Raw genomic sequence first — 18,464 nt, 5'->3', positions numbered from 1 at the left:
ATTTACAAGATTTATCTTGGCTTGCTTCTACTGGCTCATGGTCTTCGACTATGCGGAGTGTGGGGCTCGGAATCTTAGAGGTGATCGTAAAGGGTTATGCTTGGGTTGTTGGTGATGGTGCAAGCACTCGTTTTTGGACGGATAAGTGGTTGGGTAATGAAGCTCTGGTAGATTCTGTGCATGGACATCTTCCAGACGCGCTCATGAATATCAAGGCTAATGAGTTGTGGCAGGCGGATAGGGGATGGAATTTTGATGTTATTGGGCAGTATGTTGATGAGGATAAGAGGCTGGAACTTAGATCAGTGGTTCTCGACACAGTAACAAGAGCTAGGGATAAGTTGGTCTGGGGAGAGACTCGGGATGGTAGTTTCTCAGTTGCATCAGCTTATGCACTGTTAACAAGAGGAAATGTCCTTACACAGGATATGGAACAGTTTTATAACTGTATATGGAGGCTGAAAGCACCGGAGAGAATACGCGTTTTCTTGTGGCTGGTTTCTCAGCAAGCTATCATGACAAATGAGGAGAGATTTCGAAGGCATATTGGGGTTTCTAATGTCTGCCAAGTGTGTAGAGGGGGTGTGGAGTCGATAATACATGTTCTTAGGGATTGTCCAGCTATGCAAGGTATATGGGACCGGATTATACCGAGGGTTAAGAGGCAAAGTTTCTTTCGGCAGTCTCTGTTTGAATGGACTTATGATAACCTTTCGAGCTCGGAGGTTAAAACTGAGACGGGTCCTTAGGTAGTTCTTTTTGCAGTAGCAATTTGGTGGGCTTGGAAGTGGCGGTGTGGGAACGTCTTTGGGGTGAAGCGACTGTGTAGGGACCGAGTGCAGTTTGTTAAAGAACAGGCCAAGGAAATCAACATGTGCAGTGCGAAGAAAGAAGCGGTGAGGATAACGAGAGTAGAGAGGTGGATTAAGTGGGAGAAGCCGCCAACAGGATGGCTTAAGGTGAATACGGATGGGGCTTCGCGTGGGAATCCGGGGCTTGCTACGGCTGGCGGTGTGTTGAGAGATGAGAATGGTAGTTGGCTCTGTGGTTTTGGTCTGAATATCGGGCGTTGCTCTGCACCTTTGGCTGAGCTTTGGGGTGTCTACTATGGTCTGTTGATTGCTTGGCAAAAAGGAGTGAGGTGTGTGGAGGTAGAGGTGGACTCTGCTGTGGTGGTTGGTTTCTTTCAGACAGGGATTGCGGAGACGCATCCTTTGTCCTTCCTAGTACGATTGTGCTATGGCTTTATCTCTAGGGACTGGATAGTCCGCTTTAAACACGTCTACAGAGAAGCTAATGGTCTTGCAGATGGCTTGGCTACTTATGCTTTTTCTCTACCGTTAGGATTTCATATTTTTTATGTTGTTCCAGTAGAAGTTAGTCTCTTGTTGATTGGGGATGGTTCAGGCCCGCCTAAGTTGAGGCATGTGGTCGAGTAGTACGTTTTTTTTGTTTTGAAATAAATTAAACTTGAGAGGTTTTCCTCCCTTGTATTCACCAAAAAAAAAACAACGACAATACTAAGAATTCGAAAATTTTTAGTTATATAATTAAAATTTGGTATACACAACATAATCATACTCACGCCCACATGGATGAAACAAATAATAACAATATTATTTTTTGATGAATTTTTGATAGCACCTCTTTTGTGGTATGCCACAAAATATTAACACAAAAGAAAATTAACAGAAAATTATAGTCCTTCTATTTCAAAATACATGAAGTTTTAAGATTGTGCACAACTATTAAGAAACTTGTTTTTTATCTTAAAAATATCATTAAAATATAAATTAAAAGTTATTCAACCAATCACAAAACAGACTACAAAATATCATTGGTTACACAGTTTTTGATAAATTGAAAAAGTGCATTGATATATGAAAACATTATCTATTTTGAAACATTAAAAACTTTCTAAAACATCATCTATTTAGAAACAGAGGGAGTATCTTTTAAACAAACCGATCCATCAAAGTATATATGTGGTTTTCACTTGAGATGGTGAAAAAGTCAATAAATAAATAAATATGAGTGGACTTTTAAATTGGGTCCACACTATGGCAGTAGCAGGCTGAGAGAGAATTGGTCCCACAACGCCCATGATCCCAAAATTTCCAAAGAAAATGGAGACAATATCTGTGTTTATCCGAAAGCCAACCTCACGCTTTGGATTATCTTCATTCGTATTTTTTCTATTTATGATATTTGTCTTTTTATTTTTTATTGAAAAAGATAATTACTTATAAGAAAATATGAAATGGTAAAAAGATGAAGAAAATGCAATGCTCGAAGCAAAAGAAGATAATATCAGTGATCAAATGATGTCTTTGTAAGAGGAAAAAAACAAATGAAAAGAGGAATAAAATTTTCATTTAAAACGAAAAAGAAGAAGATCGTATCAGTTTAAACGAAAAGCCATTACATATCATAGTAGATTTTTTATATTATTTGTATGACATAAAGCACAAATTGATGAGGTAAGACAATAACTTAAAAAGTATTGGTGCAGTTTTGTTGCCAAATATTCTAACTGAAAAGACCTAAATACTTCTAATAGATATAGACTCATGAGAGTATTAAGCCATCGACATCTTGTTGAACTAACGATCTTAGTTTAATAAAATGAATACACAATTAGTAAGGAAAAAATTGTTCGAAGTTTGAAGATTGATCACTGCCATAGGTCTAGAGTTCTTTACTAGGCTTAAGTTTGGGTCTGACTGATTAGTGTATTTGTGTGCTTAACCATTGGACTTTGGAAGTATACGATCTATGTTTTGATATCCACACATACATTATTTACATGCAAGGCCATAAGCAACTAGGAGATGGTGATACTGAATCTGTTATGATTAGTTTGTTTGTAGTAGTCAAAACACGGTTAATGCTCTCACAACATCAAAAGAGCTTCTCAGACTCAACTTCTAACAAGAAGACCGCTCATCTTCTAGCATGTCCCTCGTCTCTGATTTGCTTTGCATTCTGAGCTTGAAAGAGCCACGAACAGGAACCGGAAAGCAATGACATTAGCTACGTGATGAAGCCTTTTGCTGAAGAGAAAGCGGCGTGGAATAGCTGGACAAGGTTAGAGAGCTTGAACAAGAAACTGGGCAACAGTGGGAGAAAGTCAACGCCAAGGTAAAACCTTTCTTCATAAAGAGGAAGATGTAAGGAGGTTGAGCCTAAAGGTTATCTAAATGAAACACAACACAAGCTCATAAACCAAACAATGCTTCTTCAAAAGACCATCTCATCTCGTGTCCGAGACTAAGTAACTTCCAGATTGGTACTAATGATCTACATACATTGTCTAAGTTCACTCGTTTTCTCAAGATTGATTCTTCATATGTAAGTAAAAAAAGCTTGAAACTTTTAACAATGTACGAGCTTTTCGATATTTAACATAAACGCACGAATTGTCATTAAACTGGAGATTCAGATCGCTTAACCCTTAACGAACCCTTCACTTCAAAATCTAAAATTACAGCGAGAATCAGCACCAAAGGGATCCCTTAGCTCTAATCGTCGAGCCATTTCCTGATTCGATCTTTAACGAACTGGTTCCGAGCCTTGACGCGAGCTTGCTGCGGTCCTATATTTTCGAGCGAGAGATACGCTCCGGCTGCGAAGAGAGAAACACCCGCCGCGAAAAAACCAACAGACACCATCATCTGCCGCCGTGTCGGCGGATACGACATAAAGAACACCATCGCTTCCTTCCTTTCTTACCGCCGTCTCTTGCAGAACATCTGTCTAATAATGAACTGTGTTAACTGGTATGGGCCGGGCTTCTTATTTTGGGCTTTACTATGATAGTCCAGTTTCTAAACAGTCTATGAATATTTCACTCAGTCCCTAATTTAGATCGTTTAATTTTTGCTAACACGGGACCCGATTGTAGATGTTGATACATTAATTAAGGGCCCATGAGTAGTATATACTCACGATTTTCACTCGCTGTGTTGTGTTGTGTTATTCAACATGTTTACATATCGGTTTTTAAAAACGAAAATCTAAAAAATTTACGCTCTTTCAGATTAATCCACGAATAAATTCTCTTTCTGTTTATTCAAATAGATCGTAAGGCAATAAACTTTTATCCATGTGGGTACAGATGAAATGTAATGGAGAATCTTTGAAATCAGCTTGCTTACCAACTCAAATATCACCTACAATCAGGTTTGTGTAAGGGGATCTAGTTGGAGATGGTCTAAACTGTTATTTTGCCGGATTCAAAGTTGTAATAGATACCGGATTTCCGGTTCGGAACGGTTTTATATATTTTACTAATATTAAAAAAAAAGTATCTCACATGCGCTTAGACCAGTATAGCGTGTGATAATATATGTCGTTTGTGATAATATATGTCGTTTTGGTCGTTTAATATTTTCAACTTTTTGGTCTTAAGAGCATATGCACCAAAAATATAATATGTATTTCATCACTTAAAAAAAATAGTATTTTACTGAGTGAATATATCAAATTACTGAGACATCCATTTGAAATATTTTTGGATGGATATCTCAATGGTTTGAAATAATTTTTATTAAAATATTAATTTTATTTTTAAGTGATGGGATATTTTTTGATTAAAGTACTTTAAATTCTCAAATTTTCTAATTCTTTTTCTCATAGATCACTACAGTTAATTGTTTCTAAATACACTTTTAAAAATTGCCATTTTGTGTTTGAACGGAGATATTTTTGTTGTAAAAATCCCAAAAAATCAATCGGAAAAGCCAATCGTAAAATAAGGTATGTTACTATCTTGCCAACTCCATCACATCTTTTGACTTTTGAAATACGTAGGAGATTGTTATTTATACCACATGAGACAGAGCCGTTGTTATCGTTTATATCTTTTTGATCCTCGTTCTCGTATTTTACACGCATCATCGTTATGACAACCTTAGCGAATTATCTTAGTCTTAGATCAACTACTCACTCTCTCAGTCGCATATGGCCGGCCGATAAAATATTGTTGACATGATCGCTGGACAAATAGATGAATATTCGAACGTTTGTCAAAGTTATAACTCGGATTTTAGTTCATATGTTATGAACTCCAAGATAAAAGAAAACCAAGAAGAGTTTTGTTTGTCAAAGAGAGAAGATCTTACTTGACGAATTAAATTTGAAAAAAATAATTGGACGTTACAAATTGACAAGTTTATTCGACTTCCGACTTAAAACCAAATGGAGTGATCCAAATCCCTTATATATTTCTAATGTGGGATCTTCTCCCCCAACATCATCTCTCGAGATAATGATGTGTATAACCATTAATCTCACAAAACCCATCATATCGCCTCCGAGACAATGCTTTATTTTTCTAGCAATCTCAAAAGAATTGAGCCTTTTTTGGGCAATTCGTGGGATGATCGGGCCACTATCCGGGACGGATTAATGGGTCTGAGTTTTGGACCCGCTTTGATATTATGACAAGTTTTATAGGTTTCCAACTTAAAACCAATTGGTAGTAAGTGGAGTGGTCCAAATGATTTATATATTACTCAAGTTCCTTACATATTTTCAATGTAGGATCTTCTCTCCAACACCCTCCCTCGAGATAATGGTGTGTATAACCATTAATCTCGCAGAATCCATCATACCCCTCCGAGATAATGCTTTTATTTTCTAACAATCTCGGCAACTGAACTTTTTATGGGCCATCAGCTAATGAGATGATTGAACCACTGTCCGGACCGGATTATTGGGTCAGGGTGTTTGACCCGCTCTGATACCATGACAAGTTTCATGGACTTCTGACTTAAAACCTATTGACGATTAGTGGAATAACTCTAACCCTTTATATATTACTAGCCCCTTACGTATCTCCAATTGGCATCTTTTTCCAACTAAACGGATACAACTTTTATTTAAGCACTTGCAACAGGTAATTAAATTTATCTACCCGATTTTAGAAACATTCAATTTCATTCTTTGAGAAAGTTATAGCTTTCGCTTTTGAATTGTGACTCAAAGAATAATTAATCGAAAATGTCTAAAGTCATCTAATCGTTTGTTACCCTGCCCATGACGTTTACACGAACGCTATAATTAAGTCTAAAGATACACGTATCTATAATGGAGTTTAGTCAACGAAGCTGAATCATTAATATCCATTTAACTAATTGGCAAAATGTAAACGCATAGTTCACCATAATCAACAATGAAATAATACTTTCTCTGTTTTAGAAACACATATTCAATTGGTTATATATTCATACTTATCGGGTGTAATACTTTCTCTGTTTTAGAAACACATATTCAATGTAAACGTATAGTTCACCATAATCAACAATGAAATAATATCACATATCTATACTGTATCTATTTTAACATAAGATACCAAATTCAATTAGTTATATATTCATACTTATCGGTTAACATTAATTGTAAATCCAGCCAAGCATTGTCATAGTTTCAATTGAATGAAATTAATGGTAAGACAGCCCAGCTTTTATTATTCAAGTAGTTCGGAAGATATTACTTCCGTGTTTTTAATAGATAAAAAATAAATTTGTTTTAACAATACTATAACTCTTTTTTTTTTTTTTTGATTAACCTGGGAGTATCCCAGACTCATGGAGAGACCCAGACTAATCCCCAAGGGGAGGTGTAGCCCACGGATAGACCCTCTCTCCGGATATTCAAATGAGCCATAAAGCATGGAACCATATCCATGTGGGGTGTCCAGAGACATCATGAGGTAGTTCCCTCCAACAAGGTTCGAACTCGCAACCTGGGTGCAGGAAGGAGCCCGTCCTTACCATTGGGCCATGATGTTCGGGACAACAATAGTATAACTCTTCCAAAAATTCATTAAATAACTTCACATGGGAAGCTTCGTGATATTTGTAGTCATCACAATTAACTTTCATGTAGCCATTTTATTACCTTACTAGTATTATGAAAGTTTCTTTTGTAAGGTTTTGTACTTGTGATTAACATTAATGTACATTTAATTCTCTTCCTGCTCCGATTAAGACACCTTTACATGTACGTTATATAACGATCTGTCAGCATTGCCATTTTAAAAGAAAAAAAATGTTTTTATTCAGCCGGTTAAGCAAAAACCACTGTTAGTAGTTCACGAGTCACGACTGGTACTTCTCGCTATCATAGTATATGAAAATATGATCTATATATATTTCATGTATCGTAATTAAATGAGTAACTTCCCACTAAATTGAGCCTTAATGAATTTTTAAAAATTCTTTCTCTCTCTGAGCAGCTCTATGTGTGTTTTGTTTTATAAAATGCCCTAGCGAGAACCATCAAAGACATCTCAATAAAACCAAAACCTCTTTCTCAACTCCCAAAGAGAGGATCGATGAGCAGGAGGAACAGGAACGGGCCTAAGCTGGAGCTGAAGCTGAATCTTTCGCCACCTTCTTCTCAAGGTAACCAGATGAATCTGGTTCGATCTCCAAGTCGTTCCAACACAACTTCACCGAACTCATGCGTTTCCTCTGAAACGATACAGGAGGAGATGGAGACAACAACTTCAATGGTTCTTGTCGGCTGCCCTCGTTGCCTTATGTACTTTATGCTCTCTCAAGATGACCCAAAGTGCCCAAAATGCAAAAGCACCGTCCTACTCGATTTCCTCCAGCAAAACGCCTCCGCGGCTACAACCGCCCCCGCCGCCACCACTAAACGCAAGAAGACCTGGTGGAACTGAGTTGTTTAAACCAACCCCTTTTTAAAAATAACCGAAATATTTCAACAGCCTATAGACTGATCCAACCGCATTTGTTGATGGCAAGATAGATATTTTAAATATCTAGGATCGGTCCGCCCTACGGGCGGGATTTGTATATTTGTGTTATGATAATTTGTTTTGTTGGTTTTGGGATTTTAAATATATGGTTGTTTATGCATATGGTACATAGACTATTTCGGGGTTTTTTGTCTTTTTTTTAACTAATGACTCTAGGAGAGTGGTTTTGCGTTTATGGTGTTTTTTTTTTAAAAGAAATGTAGTTTATATATTGTATTTTGATGTATTTATGTACTTAGATATCTGATGTGTTGGATTTAATATTGTCACTATATTGAAACATTTAGATGTTATGGTTTAGGAGAGTTGTATTATGTTTGTGTGTTGCTATTGAAACGCATTTGTTGTATATGAATCATATGATTGAGTTACGTGGAATTTTTTGTTGCTATGAAATTATAGTTGAATAATATATTATAATTTTAAATAATATATTGTTTGATGGTAAATACTAACAATTTTTTAAATGATAAGTATCTGTAAAGAAAGTTTTTATTTTAGAATATAATAAAATGTGAAACTATATATTTATATATATATTATTGCTCTATGTTTAAATTAACACTCAATTTACTCTTTATATTGTTGGATCGGAAGTTATTATAATATAATTCATGTGGTGCATCTAATATCGTTTTAGTATATCACTACTCATAGATTAAATATTTAGAAAACTAAATCTTAAAAATTTATTGACTATAGACTTGAACCTTCTTTTAGTTAACATATTTTATATCTATGTTTAAGTGTTAAGTTAGTGGAGTGAAAAATTTATATCATTTTTCTATTATGCAGTTGGCTTTTTTTTTTGTAACAACAGCTTGCTAAAGATTTTATAATCAAACATCTAAGTCTATTGATAGACTTGAGAAAACAACGTTTGATAAAAAAAATTTGTAATGTGATCAGTGTAATCAAAAGCGATGACCATATCTTAAGAATTTTATTGGTTTTATTATGATAATTTTTTTCAAACGGACACACTACCATATTATGAACAATCGTAAATGAAACGCAGCGCGTTGTGAGATGGGACACGTGTCACGCTGTCAATGCTCGACTTTCTGACCTGGATCCTAGGTGGCAGCACATGAGAGAAGCAAACAATTTTTTATATATATAGATTGATAGATTGATATGATCTATATATATTTCATGTATCGTAATTAAATGAGTAACTTCCCACTAAATTGAGCCTTATTGAATTTTTAAAAATTCTTTCTCTCTCTCTGAGCAGCTCTATGTGTGTTTAGTTTTATAAAATGCCCTAGCGAGAACCATCAAAGACATCTCAATAAAACCAAAACCTCTTTCTCAACTCCCAAAGAGAGGATCGATGAGCAGGAGGAACAGGAACGGGCCTAAGCTGGAGCTGAAGCTGAATCTTTCGCCACCTTCTTCTCAAGGTAACCAGATGAATCTGGTTCGATCTCCAAGTCGTTCCAACACAACTTCACCGAACTCATGCGTTTCCTCTGAAACGATGCAGGAGGAGATGGAGACAACAACTTCAATGGTTCTTGTCGGCTGCCCTCGTTGCCTTATGTACGTTATGCTCTCTCAAGATGACCCAAAGTGCCCAAAATGCAAAAGCACCGTCCTACTCGATTTCCTCCAGCAAAACGCCTCCGCGGCTACAACCGCCCCCGCCGCCACCACTAAACGCAAGAAGACCTGGTGGAACTGAGTTGCTTAAACCAACCCCTTTTTAAAAATAACCGAAATATTTCAATAGCCTATAGACTGATCCAACCGCATTTGTTGATCTGTCATTTCTTTTGCTTCTTCTAGTAGTTGATTTGTCTTAAGAGTAGTGCTAATCACGCTCCACGTTTAGACCAAACTTGAAGTGGAGCGCGAATAGCACTAAATTTGCTTTTAGATTAAAAATATGAATTTTGTAGAACAAATGATGCTATTGCTATGGCTCAGTATGATAAAATATGTGTTGTTGTTTTTTTCTCCATATGTATTTATTCCGAGACTCTTATAATTCAGCTTCTCCGTAATGGAATTTCTCGAACATGTCTGAAAGTTCCTTGGATTCAGTAAAAGGGTATGTGAATTACCGGTAACCCTCTCTCTCGTATAGTCACAACACTATCCCACATACACCACAGTAACATGGATGATCCTCTCAAGAGAATCACTTCTAGTATTTATACTATAACCAGTGATTTGGTCGACTTATGTACTCTTGATGTTCTGCTTCTCTTTAATCAACTCAATTAAGGGTTAGCCACCTCAGCACTCCCCTTTCACGTAGCATATCACCAGTTGCTATGATGTGGACCATGTGGTTAGAGATGAAACAAAATTATTGTCTATGGTATTTCTACTACCAAAGAAAATCCTATATTATTCTTTGGGTTTGGGTACGAAATATTTTATTCCCCAAACTCATAAAGTACCTAATATGTAATTTCAAAAACGTAACTATCAAACAATCTAAACTATACATAAAGAAAGCTTGGATTTGGAAACCCTGCATATTTCCTCGTTTTTTGTTTGTTTTGGTCAGAGGCATCTATTACATGCTTTTTATAAGAAACAAGATACGAGCCGTTGCGTTGCAACGGGTTTTGTTTGATGTTTTAATTTAATAAAAATCATAAAAGAATAAATCATTTTATTATAGTTTTATGATTGTTTTTTTGCATATGTTTATTGAGATTTATTTTATAATTAAACTCGTTTTCATATATAAGTTCAAGTTAATATTTGTATTTTATAATCATGGTGCATAGATGAATTGTTATAAGTTTTGTACATAGGATTAGAGAAAATACTATACATAAACGTTTAAACTGAACACAACCTGAAATAAGAAATTGAATGAAAAGTAAAAAGAAATGAAAGTCAAATACACCAATCGAGTCAAAGATAACATTATACATGTTTTTATGTACTAATTTAATGGTTTATTAAATAAGTCTTTAAAGTTTTATTTTGCTAGGATTTTTTAACAAAGAAAAACATTCTATTTTATATATCTCTTTTTATTTACAATAAAAAATAAAAAAATAATATTAAATACTCGTTTACAATTTTGTTTAAGATTTTATAAAAGGAAAATTACTGTCATATAACCTATTACGATTATCTTTTCTTTAGAATTTCAGAAAAAAATAAATTGCTATCAAATAATTATTTTTAGTTATTAATATATAATTTTAAAATTCGTATTAATAGTAATTTTATATTTTTTTTGTTAATTAAATAATTTTTAATATCATGTTCATCATCCAATACTCTCTTAAAAATAATATCAAATAAATTTTTACAATTATTTTTTGGTTAGGACTTAAAATATGATACAAATTTCTTTTGTTTAGGATTTTTTAATAAAAAACAAAAGCAACTATCAAATATTCTTTTACAGTTTTTAGGATATTAGAAAAAGAAATTAATATTATATAATCTTTTACAATTATATTTTTTCTATGATTTAGAAAAATAAAATTTCTATTAAATAATTATTTCCATTTAATATAATTTTTTTAAAAAAGTTTCCAAATTCGTTTTTTAAATATCATTGATATTTTTACAATTTTTCTTGTTAATTAAATAATTTTACTATCATGTTTATCATTTTTAAGGCAAAATTACTATTAAATAAAATTTTAAAATTTTCCCTGGTCATGTTTATCATTTTTTTATCATTCACAATCTAATTTTTTTTTAGTTGACACATGTTACAATCATATCAAGTTAAATATTTGAAGTTAATTTTGGTTTATATTTTTTTAACATAAAATTATTAAAAAGTAAGGTAGTTAATTAAGAAAAATAAGATTAATTTTATATTTTTATTTTATTTATACTTTTAAATGGGAAACTAATTATTTGATAATTATTTTTTCTTTTATATTTTTATACAGCTATTTTAGTTTTAATAGAAAAAATTATGGTAAATTATTTATATATTTTGTCTTTTATACAGACAAATACATGTCACAATATTATCAAATATTCTTTTGCATTTATTTTTTATTAGAATTTTAAAAAATAAAAATTACTATTAAATAATATTTATAATTACTTTTTAATAAAATTCATTTTTGTTAATATCTTGGTATATATATTTTAATTATGAGATAGATTCACACATGTCACAATCTTAAATATATAATTGTCATGTATCGCGATCATGTTAATTAGCAACTTTGAAGAACCAATATACTAACAAACTTTTAGACGTTAGTTTGTAGCTAATGATAAATCCAAAAGCTGAATTTTGGTTCCTACAAAAATAAATAAATAAAGAAATACTCTCTCTATTCCTAAATGCAAGATGTTCCAAAAAAATTTGATGTTCTAATATTTAAGATGTTTTCAATTTTTTAGGTAACTTTTGCTTTATTAAAAACTGTGTAACCAATCATATTTAATAATCTATTTTGTAATTGGTTGAATACAATTATTTTATAATTTTATTGATATTTTTTAGAAAAAAAATAAATTTCTTAATATGTGTGTTTTTTCCTAAATATCTTATATTTAGGAATAGATGTAGTATATAAGGAGATTTTTTTTTCTGAAAGTGAAGTCTCAGCCAAAGAGAAAGAAATACTGTGGGTTTAATTTGTCAGATCTGAAAATGGCAAAAATAAAATAATGAAAACTTAATTGGTAATTTCTAGAAAATATTTAATTTTGCCCGTTTTATAATGCAAACGCTAAGGGGTGGAAAGTTAGTTTTTTTTTTTTTTTTTTTTTGTAACTGAGGTGGAAAGTTAGTTACAATTGAAGATGGGTAGTTAATAGATTTAAAGTGATGAAATCATTAAAATAAAGTATAAATGCAATAGTAATTGAGGCAGTTGAGGATAACGAGCGTTACGTAAGAATGATAAATACGAATTTAATTCCACCTTCAATCAGTTTTTAAAATCTTTCGTCAGATAAATAAATAAAATGGTGACATAAATACCATTTTTGGGTGAATTCTTCTCTCTCTTTCCTCTTTTATCATTCACTACCTTTCTGTTGATAAAAAAGTATCCATTAATATTTTCCTTCGTGTAAATTTTTTTTTTTTTTTTGTTTCTTTCGGTTAAATTTCACATAGTGGAACATGGACCAACAATTTACATTTGATGATAAAATATCTAATCTATTAAAACAAGAATACATTTTGTAACCAGCCATGAGTTTTCTACAAAAATTACATTTTTATGCCACTGTCCCTAAAACACAGTTGTTTTACTTATTGCTAATACTAGTTTGTGATATTACAAACCCATTACTAATCCAAAGCATAACAAACTCATTTAATTACAATTGCTACTAAAGTAAATATCGTTGTATACCATTATTAAAAACACAGACGTTTGGTTGATTTACTAAACCCTTAATCGTTTGGTTGATTTGCTAAACACTTAATTACAATACCATTACTAAACCAGAACATTTGTAAACCATCTAAATACAATATGTACTCTCCTTCATATCGTTTTATAACGTTACTAAATGAAATGAAATTGTATTGTCTACGATCAATCGTTCATCTTTGTCTAATGAATCAAATGAGTCAATAGATACATTCCTATATATCTATTAATAACTTTGCTTAACCACAGAATTCCATCGGTTTAATTTTTGTCTGCCGAATCAAAACCAGTGTATTATAAATTATGTAATTCAAAATCAAAACTATCTTAAACAATCAATATTATCACCATAAATTGTTTAATTCAAATTCGAAAATTATCATTTATTATTTTCCTAAGCGAAATTATCTTCCAAAATCTTTTCATATATCTAAGCAATCACCATAACAATTTCGATATCAATCAACTACCACAATATTCTTATTTTGCTTATAATCTTGCAAATCATGTATTATATCTAACCATTAATGACCTATATTCACATAATTACTTTAAATTTAAAACAAACTAAGCAATTTTGAAAAAAAAATGAATATTATTTTTTTTATCTTTTCATTTATTTTTATTACGACTGTTTAAAAATCTGTAATTATAACTTTAAAATATACATTAAATCACATATTTTTTAGTATAATTTAATAAACACTCACAATATAAACTTAATACTCAAATATTTTACACTAATATTTGCTTTACCAAGTAAAATGAAAAGTTGTACAAAAAAAAATACATCCTCGTAGTTTAAAAATGGATACTGAACAAACTGAACAAAATACACCAATTTGAAAACTCTATAAACTATGAATCAGTAACATGAATGTTTAACGTATAATCATTTTGAACATACGCGCGGATCCAAAATCTAGTTTGCAGATATTACGCAATGGTCAAAGGATTAGTAATCTTTTTCCAAATTAATAAATTTACGAAACAATTCGCTTATAACCGGCTAAACTAATTTTGTTTGGTGTATTCAACTATAGGTCTGTAACTTTTATCCTCTTACCTAAGAGCATCATTATCCTAGAAACCCCCATTTAGGGTTTCTTAATTTTTTTTTTTTTTTTTTTACTTTTTCGAATTTGGAAAGAAAAAAATTAAAAACGAACCAATCGCGGACCGCCACGTGTCAGTGGGGTCCGCGAACAGTGTAAGAAACCCTTAAGGACCGACTACTATTTAGTAGTTTTGGTAACCGGTTTCTTAAAAAAAAATGGGTCTTACGTGAGATCCACACGCTAAGAACCCTTATAGTTTCCTCGGATAAAGATGCTCTAACTGTCTTAATTTATCACTTATCGAGATTTATTGCACTATTCACCTATTTATATTCGAATTAATGAAATTGTTGCGGTTTGTTTTGGATTTTGGGCCTGACCAACTTGCATCGCCTCCTACAAGGCCCATTAAATGTCACAGTCCATTACTTGGGTTGAACAATCTTCCGACAAGAACCCAAAGACAATTATTAAAACGACTGTTTCAGTAAAGTGGTCTCCACCTCATACTTCCACTACCAAGAGAAAGTCGTTGACACACCACAGATAAGCTTCTCGTCGCTCACAGCGAAGAGTCACACAATGGCGTCTGTCACTTCTCCAACCACTCTCATCTCCTCCTCCACGAGGGCTTTCCCAGCCAAGTCTTATTCGCTTCCTTCTCCCTCAGTCTCTTTCCTTCGAACCCTATCCTCTCCTTCGTCATCCGCTTCTCTCCGCTCCGCGTTTGCTCAACGCTCTTCCCTCAGCTCCAGTTCTCGCCGTAGCTTCGCTGTCAAGGCTCAGACCGTAAGTTTATCTCAATGTCGACACTTTCTAGTTCCACTGTGCTTGAAAATCAGAGTTCATTACATAGGTTCTGTAGAGAGTCTAGAGACAGTGTTTTCAGATAGATCTCACTTCAAGTCAGGAACTTTATTGACATTTTGTTCTAAGATTGCTAGTTTTGTGGATTGGAAGTGACATTTAAGCTATACTTGATATCTGATATGGCTGTTCCATGTGTTCTAAGTAGTTTTGGCCAATGTGGTTAGGTGCCTTATAGAGAATTATTGTTTAGACGGGCGCCTACACCGATTTTTTTTAAAATATTCTGGAAAATCGTTTTGTTTAGACCTTATTTGTTGACTAGACCGATTTTTAGAACACTGGTTTTGGCGGCGCTTAGGTTCTAGCTATCTTGCTCCTTATTAGGAATTGATGTGTTAAAGATTGATGTGTTAAAGATTTGTTCTTTCGTGTGGTGATAGGATGATCTTCCATTGGTTGGAAACAAGGCCCCTGATTTTGAGGCAGAGGCAGTGTTTGATCAGGAGTTCATCAAGGTATCTTCTCTAAAGATCCTTCCTTTTTTTTCATTTATATCTTGACTAAACAATGTCAATCATATCTGCTGCTTCTACTTAATCTGAGAAGCTAATGGTTAATGGTTTGCAGGTTAAGCTCTCTGAGTACATTGGGAAGAAGTATGTGATTCTCTTTTTCTACCCATTGGACTTCACTTTCGTCTGCCCAACAGGTTATAGCATTTACTTAATCTAAGTATCCGAGGTTCACTCACTGCGTCCTAATCTCCCTTTTTTGTCTTTGTGTCTTGTAGAGATTACTGCCTTCAGTGACCGGTACGCAGAGTTTGAGAAGCTGAACACGGAAGTGTTAGGTGTCTCAGTCGATAGTGTGGTAAGTATCATACTTTTTTACTCCATTTCTCATCCTTCTTTTTATGACAACATTGCTTGACTCTGTCTTTATCTCTTTTGCTGGGTGTCTACTTAGTTCTCCCACCTTGCGTGGGTCCAGACAGACAGAAAATCTGGAGGGCTCGGTGATCTGAACTATCCCCTGATCTCAGATGTAACTAAATCAATCTCAAAGTCATTTGGAGTGCTCATCCATGATCAGGTAAAACAATTGTTAGCATCCTTTTAAAACTTTTCAAAGTGTTTGTGATGATAACGACTAGAACTTTTGTGGTGAGAGCAGGGAATAGCACTGAGGGGGCTTTTCATCATCGACAAGGAAGGAGTGATCCAACATTCCACCATCAACAATCTTGGTATTGGACGAAGTGTTGATGAGACAATGAGAACCCTCCAGGTATACTAATATAACCCTTTTTACTCAAAACCATACTCTTTCCTTCATCCGGTTACATGATGCGTTCTCGGTGCTGCAGGCGTTACAGTACATCCAGGAGAACCCTGATGAAGTCTGCCCTGCAGGGTGGAAACCTGGTGAGAAGTCAATGAAACCTGACCCCAAGCTCAGCAAAGAGTACTTCTCAGCTATTTAGAATAAGCTTTTAAGGTACCAAAACCTTTGTTGTATGTGAGTGCATGAGTGTTTTTTTTTTTCTTTTAAGCTGAACAATCCTTTGTTTGAATCTCACTTTTGTCTCCCAAATCCAGAAAACTTATATTTTCCATTAATAAAGTTTCATGGTTTTCATTTCCCTACTACACATTGATATTCACATATCACATACCTATAGTTATTTTTCCCCTTTTCAAACATTTGAATTATCATTTACATTCAATGTTGATAATCAAAAAATTTCAGACATATAATGCACCTCTTTGAAAATTTAAAAGGTGAAAGTAGCCGGGCATTTCCATCCCTACTCCATTTTTTTCTCTAAAATGGAGTAAAAGTGATTATGGAGTAAAGAATGCTCCAACCCAACCCCATATCTCACTCCATAATGAAGTAAAGTTTACTCCATAAATGGAGTAATCTATTTTTGTTTTGTTCATCACTCCATTATAGAGTGAGAAATAGAGTAGGATTGGAGAAATTTTACTCCATTTTCACTTTTACTCCATTTTAGAAGAAAAAATGGTGTTTTACATTGGAGATGCTCTAACTATGTAAACTTGGCAGCACAGAGTGTAATAGTATATACTTTGGAAAAAGAAATCAAATTGTGAACTAACTGTATATTCCAAACACACATTCCACAATTGAAAAAACTGTAACCAAGATATAACATCTCATTCATTTTTGGCCAAATATATAAAAACAATTAATGATAACAACATTAAAGAAAAGCAGCATGCTACCTGTAAAAAGTTCCAACATCATTAATCATCATCATCAAACACCACCTCTTTTAACCCAACGGCAACCTATAAACGCCGGTTAACTCTCGTGCTTTGAACTACACTACCATCCGGTCACATTAGTCCATTTTTATTCACTCTTAAACAAGTATGCACGCCCTCACCAACTCCGGTGCGGTGCTACTCGCCGTCTTACTCCTCTTCCTCCTCATCTTCTTCGCCGAGCTCTCTTACATCTTCTGTCGTCCATCGCCTTCTCCGGCAAGTAAAGAGGTTCTGCTCCAGTTCTTCACGTGTTGCAAGAAGAACCAGTCTCGTGTTGAGCCAACCGGAACTGTTTCTATACGGATGGAGGAGGATAATGGTGTTGCTGCGGCGACGGAGGAGGAGGAGGATGTAGCGGCGGTGGACAAGTGGCGAGTGTCGAGGCTTCTGTTTACAATAGAAGAAGATGATTTGGAAATGGAAGATGATGATGATGATGACGGTGAACTAGTACGGGTTGATATTCCGGTGGAATGTTCCAGGGAGCCTACTCCGTTCTTGACGCCGTGTGATTCTCCTCCTTACTTCACTCCTTCGCCGTCTCCGTGTCGGAATGTGCATGATGATGTCATTGATGTTTGTTTATGACGTCGTCGGTGATAGCAGAAGGGATTGTTGTTGTTTCAATTTTCCAAAGGTCTCAGATATTTTTTTTTTTTGTAACCAGTTCAAATGGTTAATGTTAGTACTAGGCGTGGGACAGTTTAGTAGTAATTATTTACAGCTTTTTTGTCATAAACTTTGTTATATGGTTTGTTACAAACTCAAGCTGATAAGCATTTCTGGTGGCACTATCAAAATCTCAAGCTGATAGGAAATCCTGTGTGAACTCACGTTATTTTAATCTCGAGTTTTGGTATAACTAAATAATATTCAAAAGTGAGTTTGGAAACTTTCTGCTGATGAAACTGTTGGATTTCAAAAATGAGTTGTAGCCATATTATCCAAGTATCCCACATATGCATTAAGCCACATGGTCCAAATACTACATTAATGTCAGATTTTGACTTTGCAACTCTCCAAAATGTGGTTACATAAGTAACTGAAGAAAAACAAATACAAGGATTGCATATTTAGATGATCAAGTGAAGTGTAGCAGTTGAACTATATGATGTTGGATATTCACATAAAAGTTTTAATATACTATATAACCAAATCAAACAAGAATATAATCGTCAAG

General features: G+C 33.9%; 5 protein-coding genes across 5 annotated transcripts; 4 read left to right on the top strand and 1 right to left on the bottom strand.

Annotated features, from left to right (window-relative positions):
- Window positions 1-3,221: 3,221 nt before the first annotated feature.
- Window positions 3,222-3,750, bottom strand: LOC106377582. The gene has a single exon (XM_013817860.3). The coding sequence runs from the start codon at window positions 3,711-3,713 to the stop codon at window positions 3,522-3,524; it is 192 nt and encodes a 63-aa protein (XP_013673314.1). The 5' UTR covers window positions 3,714-3,750; the 3' UTR covers window positions 3,222-3,521.
- A 3,324-nt stretch (window positions 3,751-7,074) lies between these two features.
- Window positions 7,075-7,889, top strand: LOC106377564 (protein GL2-INTERACTING REPRESSOR 2). Its single transcript, XM_022703727.2, has 2 exons — window positions 7,075-7,112; window positions 7,275-7,889. Exon 2 carries the CDS (start codon window positions 7,340-7,342, stop codon window positions 7,688-7,690), a length of 351 nt encoding a protein of 116 aa, XP_022559448.1. The 5' UTR covers window positions 7,075-7,112; window positions 7,275-7,339; the 3' UTR covers window positions 7,691-7,889.
- A 1,070-nt stretch (window positions 7,890-8,959) lies between these two features.
- Window positions 8,960-9,812, top strand: LOC106377573 (protein GL2-INTERACTING REPRESSOR 2-like). The gene has a single exon (XM_013817849.3). The coding sequence runs from the start codon at window positions 9,126-9,128 to the stop codon at window positions 9,474-9,476; it is 351 nt and encodes a 116-aa protein (XP_013673303.2). The 5' UTR covers window positions 8,960-9,125; the 3' UTR covers window positions 9,477-9,812.
- Window positions 9,813-14,662: 4,850 nt separating this feature from the next.
- Window positions 14,663-16,628, top strand: LOC106450458 (2-Cys peroxiredoxin BAS1, chloroplastic). Its single transcript, XM_013892120.3, has 7 exons — window positions 14,663-14,969; window positions 15,431-15,505; window positions 15,618-15,699; window positions 15,781-15,860; window positions 15,957-16,082; window positions 16,164-16,277; window positions 16,357-16,628. Exons 1-7 carry the CDS (start codon window positions 14,763-14,765, stop codon window positions 16,471-16,473), a joined length of 801 nt encoding a protein of 266 aa, XP_013747574.1. The 5' UTR covers window positions 14,663-14,762; the 3' UTR covers window positions 16,474-16,628.
- A 151-nt stretch (window positions 16,629-16,779) lies between these two features.
- On the top strand, window positions 16,780-18,079 carry LOC106377558. The gene has a single exon (XM_013817824.3). It carries the CDS (start codon window positions 17,390-17,392, stop codon window positions 17,870-17,872), a length of 483 nt encoding a protein of 160 aa, XP_013673278.1. The 5' UTR covers window positions 16,780-17,389; the 3' UTR covers window positions 17,873-18,079.
- The last annotated feature ends 385 nt before the right edge of the window (window positions 18,080-18,464 follow it).

This window comes from Brassica napus, chromosome C1 (assembly GCF_020379485.1).
Source record: "Brassica napus cultivar Da-Ae chromosome C1, Da-Ae, whole genome shotgun sequence".
In the NCBI taxonomy this organism is placed as follows: domain Eukaryota; kingdom Viridiplantae; phylum Streptophyta; class Magnoliopsida; order Brassicales; family Brassicaceae; genus Brassica; species Brassica napus.
This window is presented reverse-complemented; position numbering and strand designations above follow the sequence as displayed.

What these genes read in the sequence shown, in the direction of transcription:
- LOC106377582 (XM_013817860.3), bottom strand. Translation starts at nt 3,713, where the DNA reads ATGGTGTTCTTTATGTCGTATCCGCCGACACGGCGGCAGATGATGGTG.
- LOC106377564 (XM_022703727.2), top strand. Translation starts at nt 7,340, where the DNA reads ATGAGCAGGAGGAACAGGAACGGGCCTAAGCTGGAGCTGAAGCTGAAT.
- LOC106377573 (XM_013817849.3), top strand. Translation starts at nt 9,126, where the DNA reads ATGAGCAGGAGGAACAGGAACGGGCCTAAGCTGGAGCTGAAGCTGAAT.
- LOC106450458 (XM_013892120.3), top strand. Translation starts at nt 14,763, where the DNA reads ATGGCGTCTGTCACTTCTCCAACCACTCTCATCTCCTCCTCCACGAGG. An exon ending in TCGCTGTCAAGGCTCAGACC is followed by an intron (nt 14,970 to 15,430) that starts GTAAGTTTATCT and finishes GTGTGGTGATAG; the next exon opens with GATGATCTTCCATTGGTTGG. An exon ending in GAGTGCTCATCCATGATCAG is followed by an intron (nt 16,083 to 16,163) that starts GTAAAACAATTG and finishes TGGTGAGAGCAG; the next exon opens with GGAATAGCACTGAGGGGGCT.
- LOC106377558 (XM_013817824.3), top strand. Translation starts at nt 17,390, where the DNA reads ATGCACGCCCTCACCAACTCCGGTGCGGTGCTACTCGCCGTCTTACTC.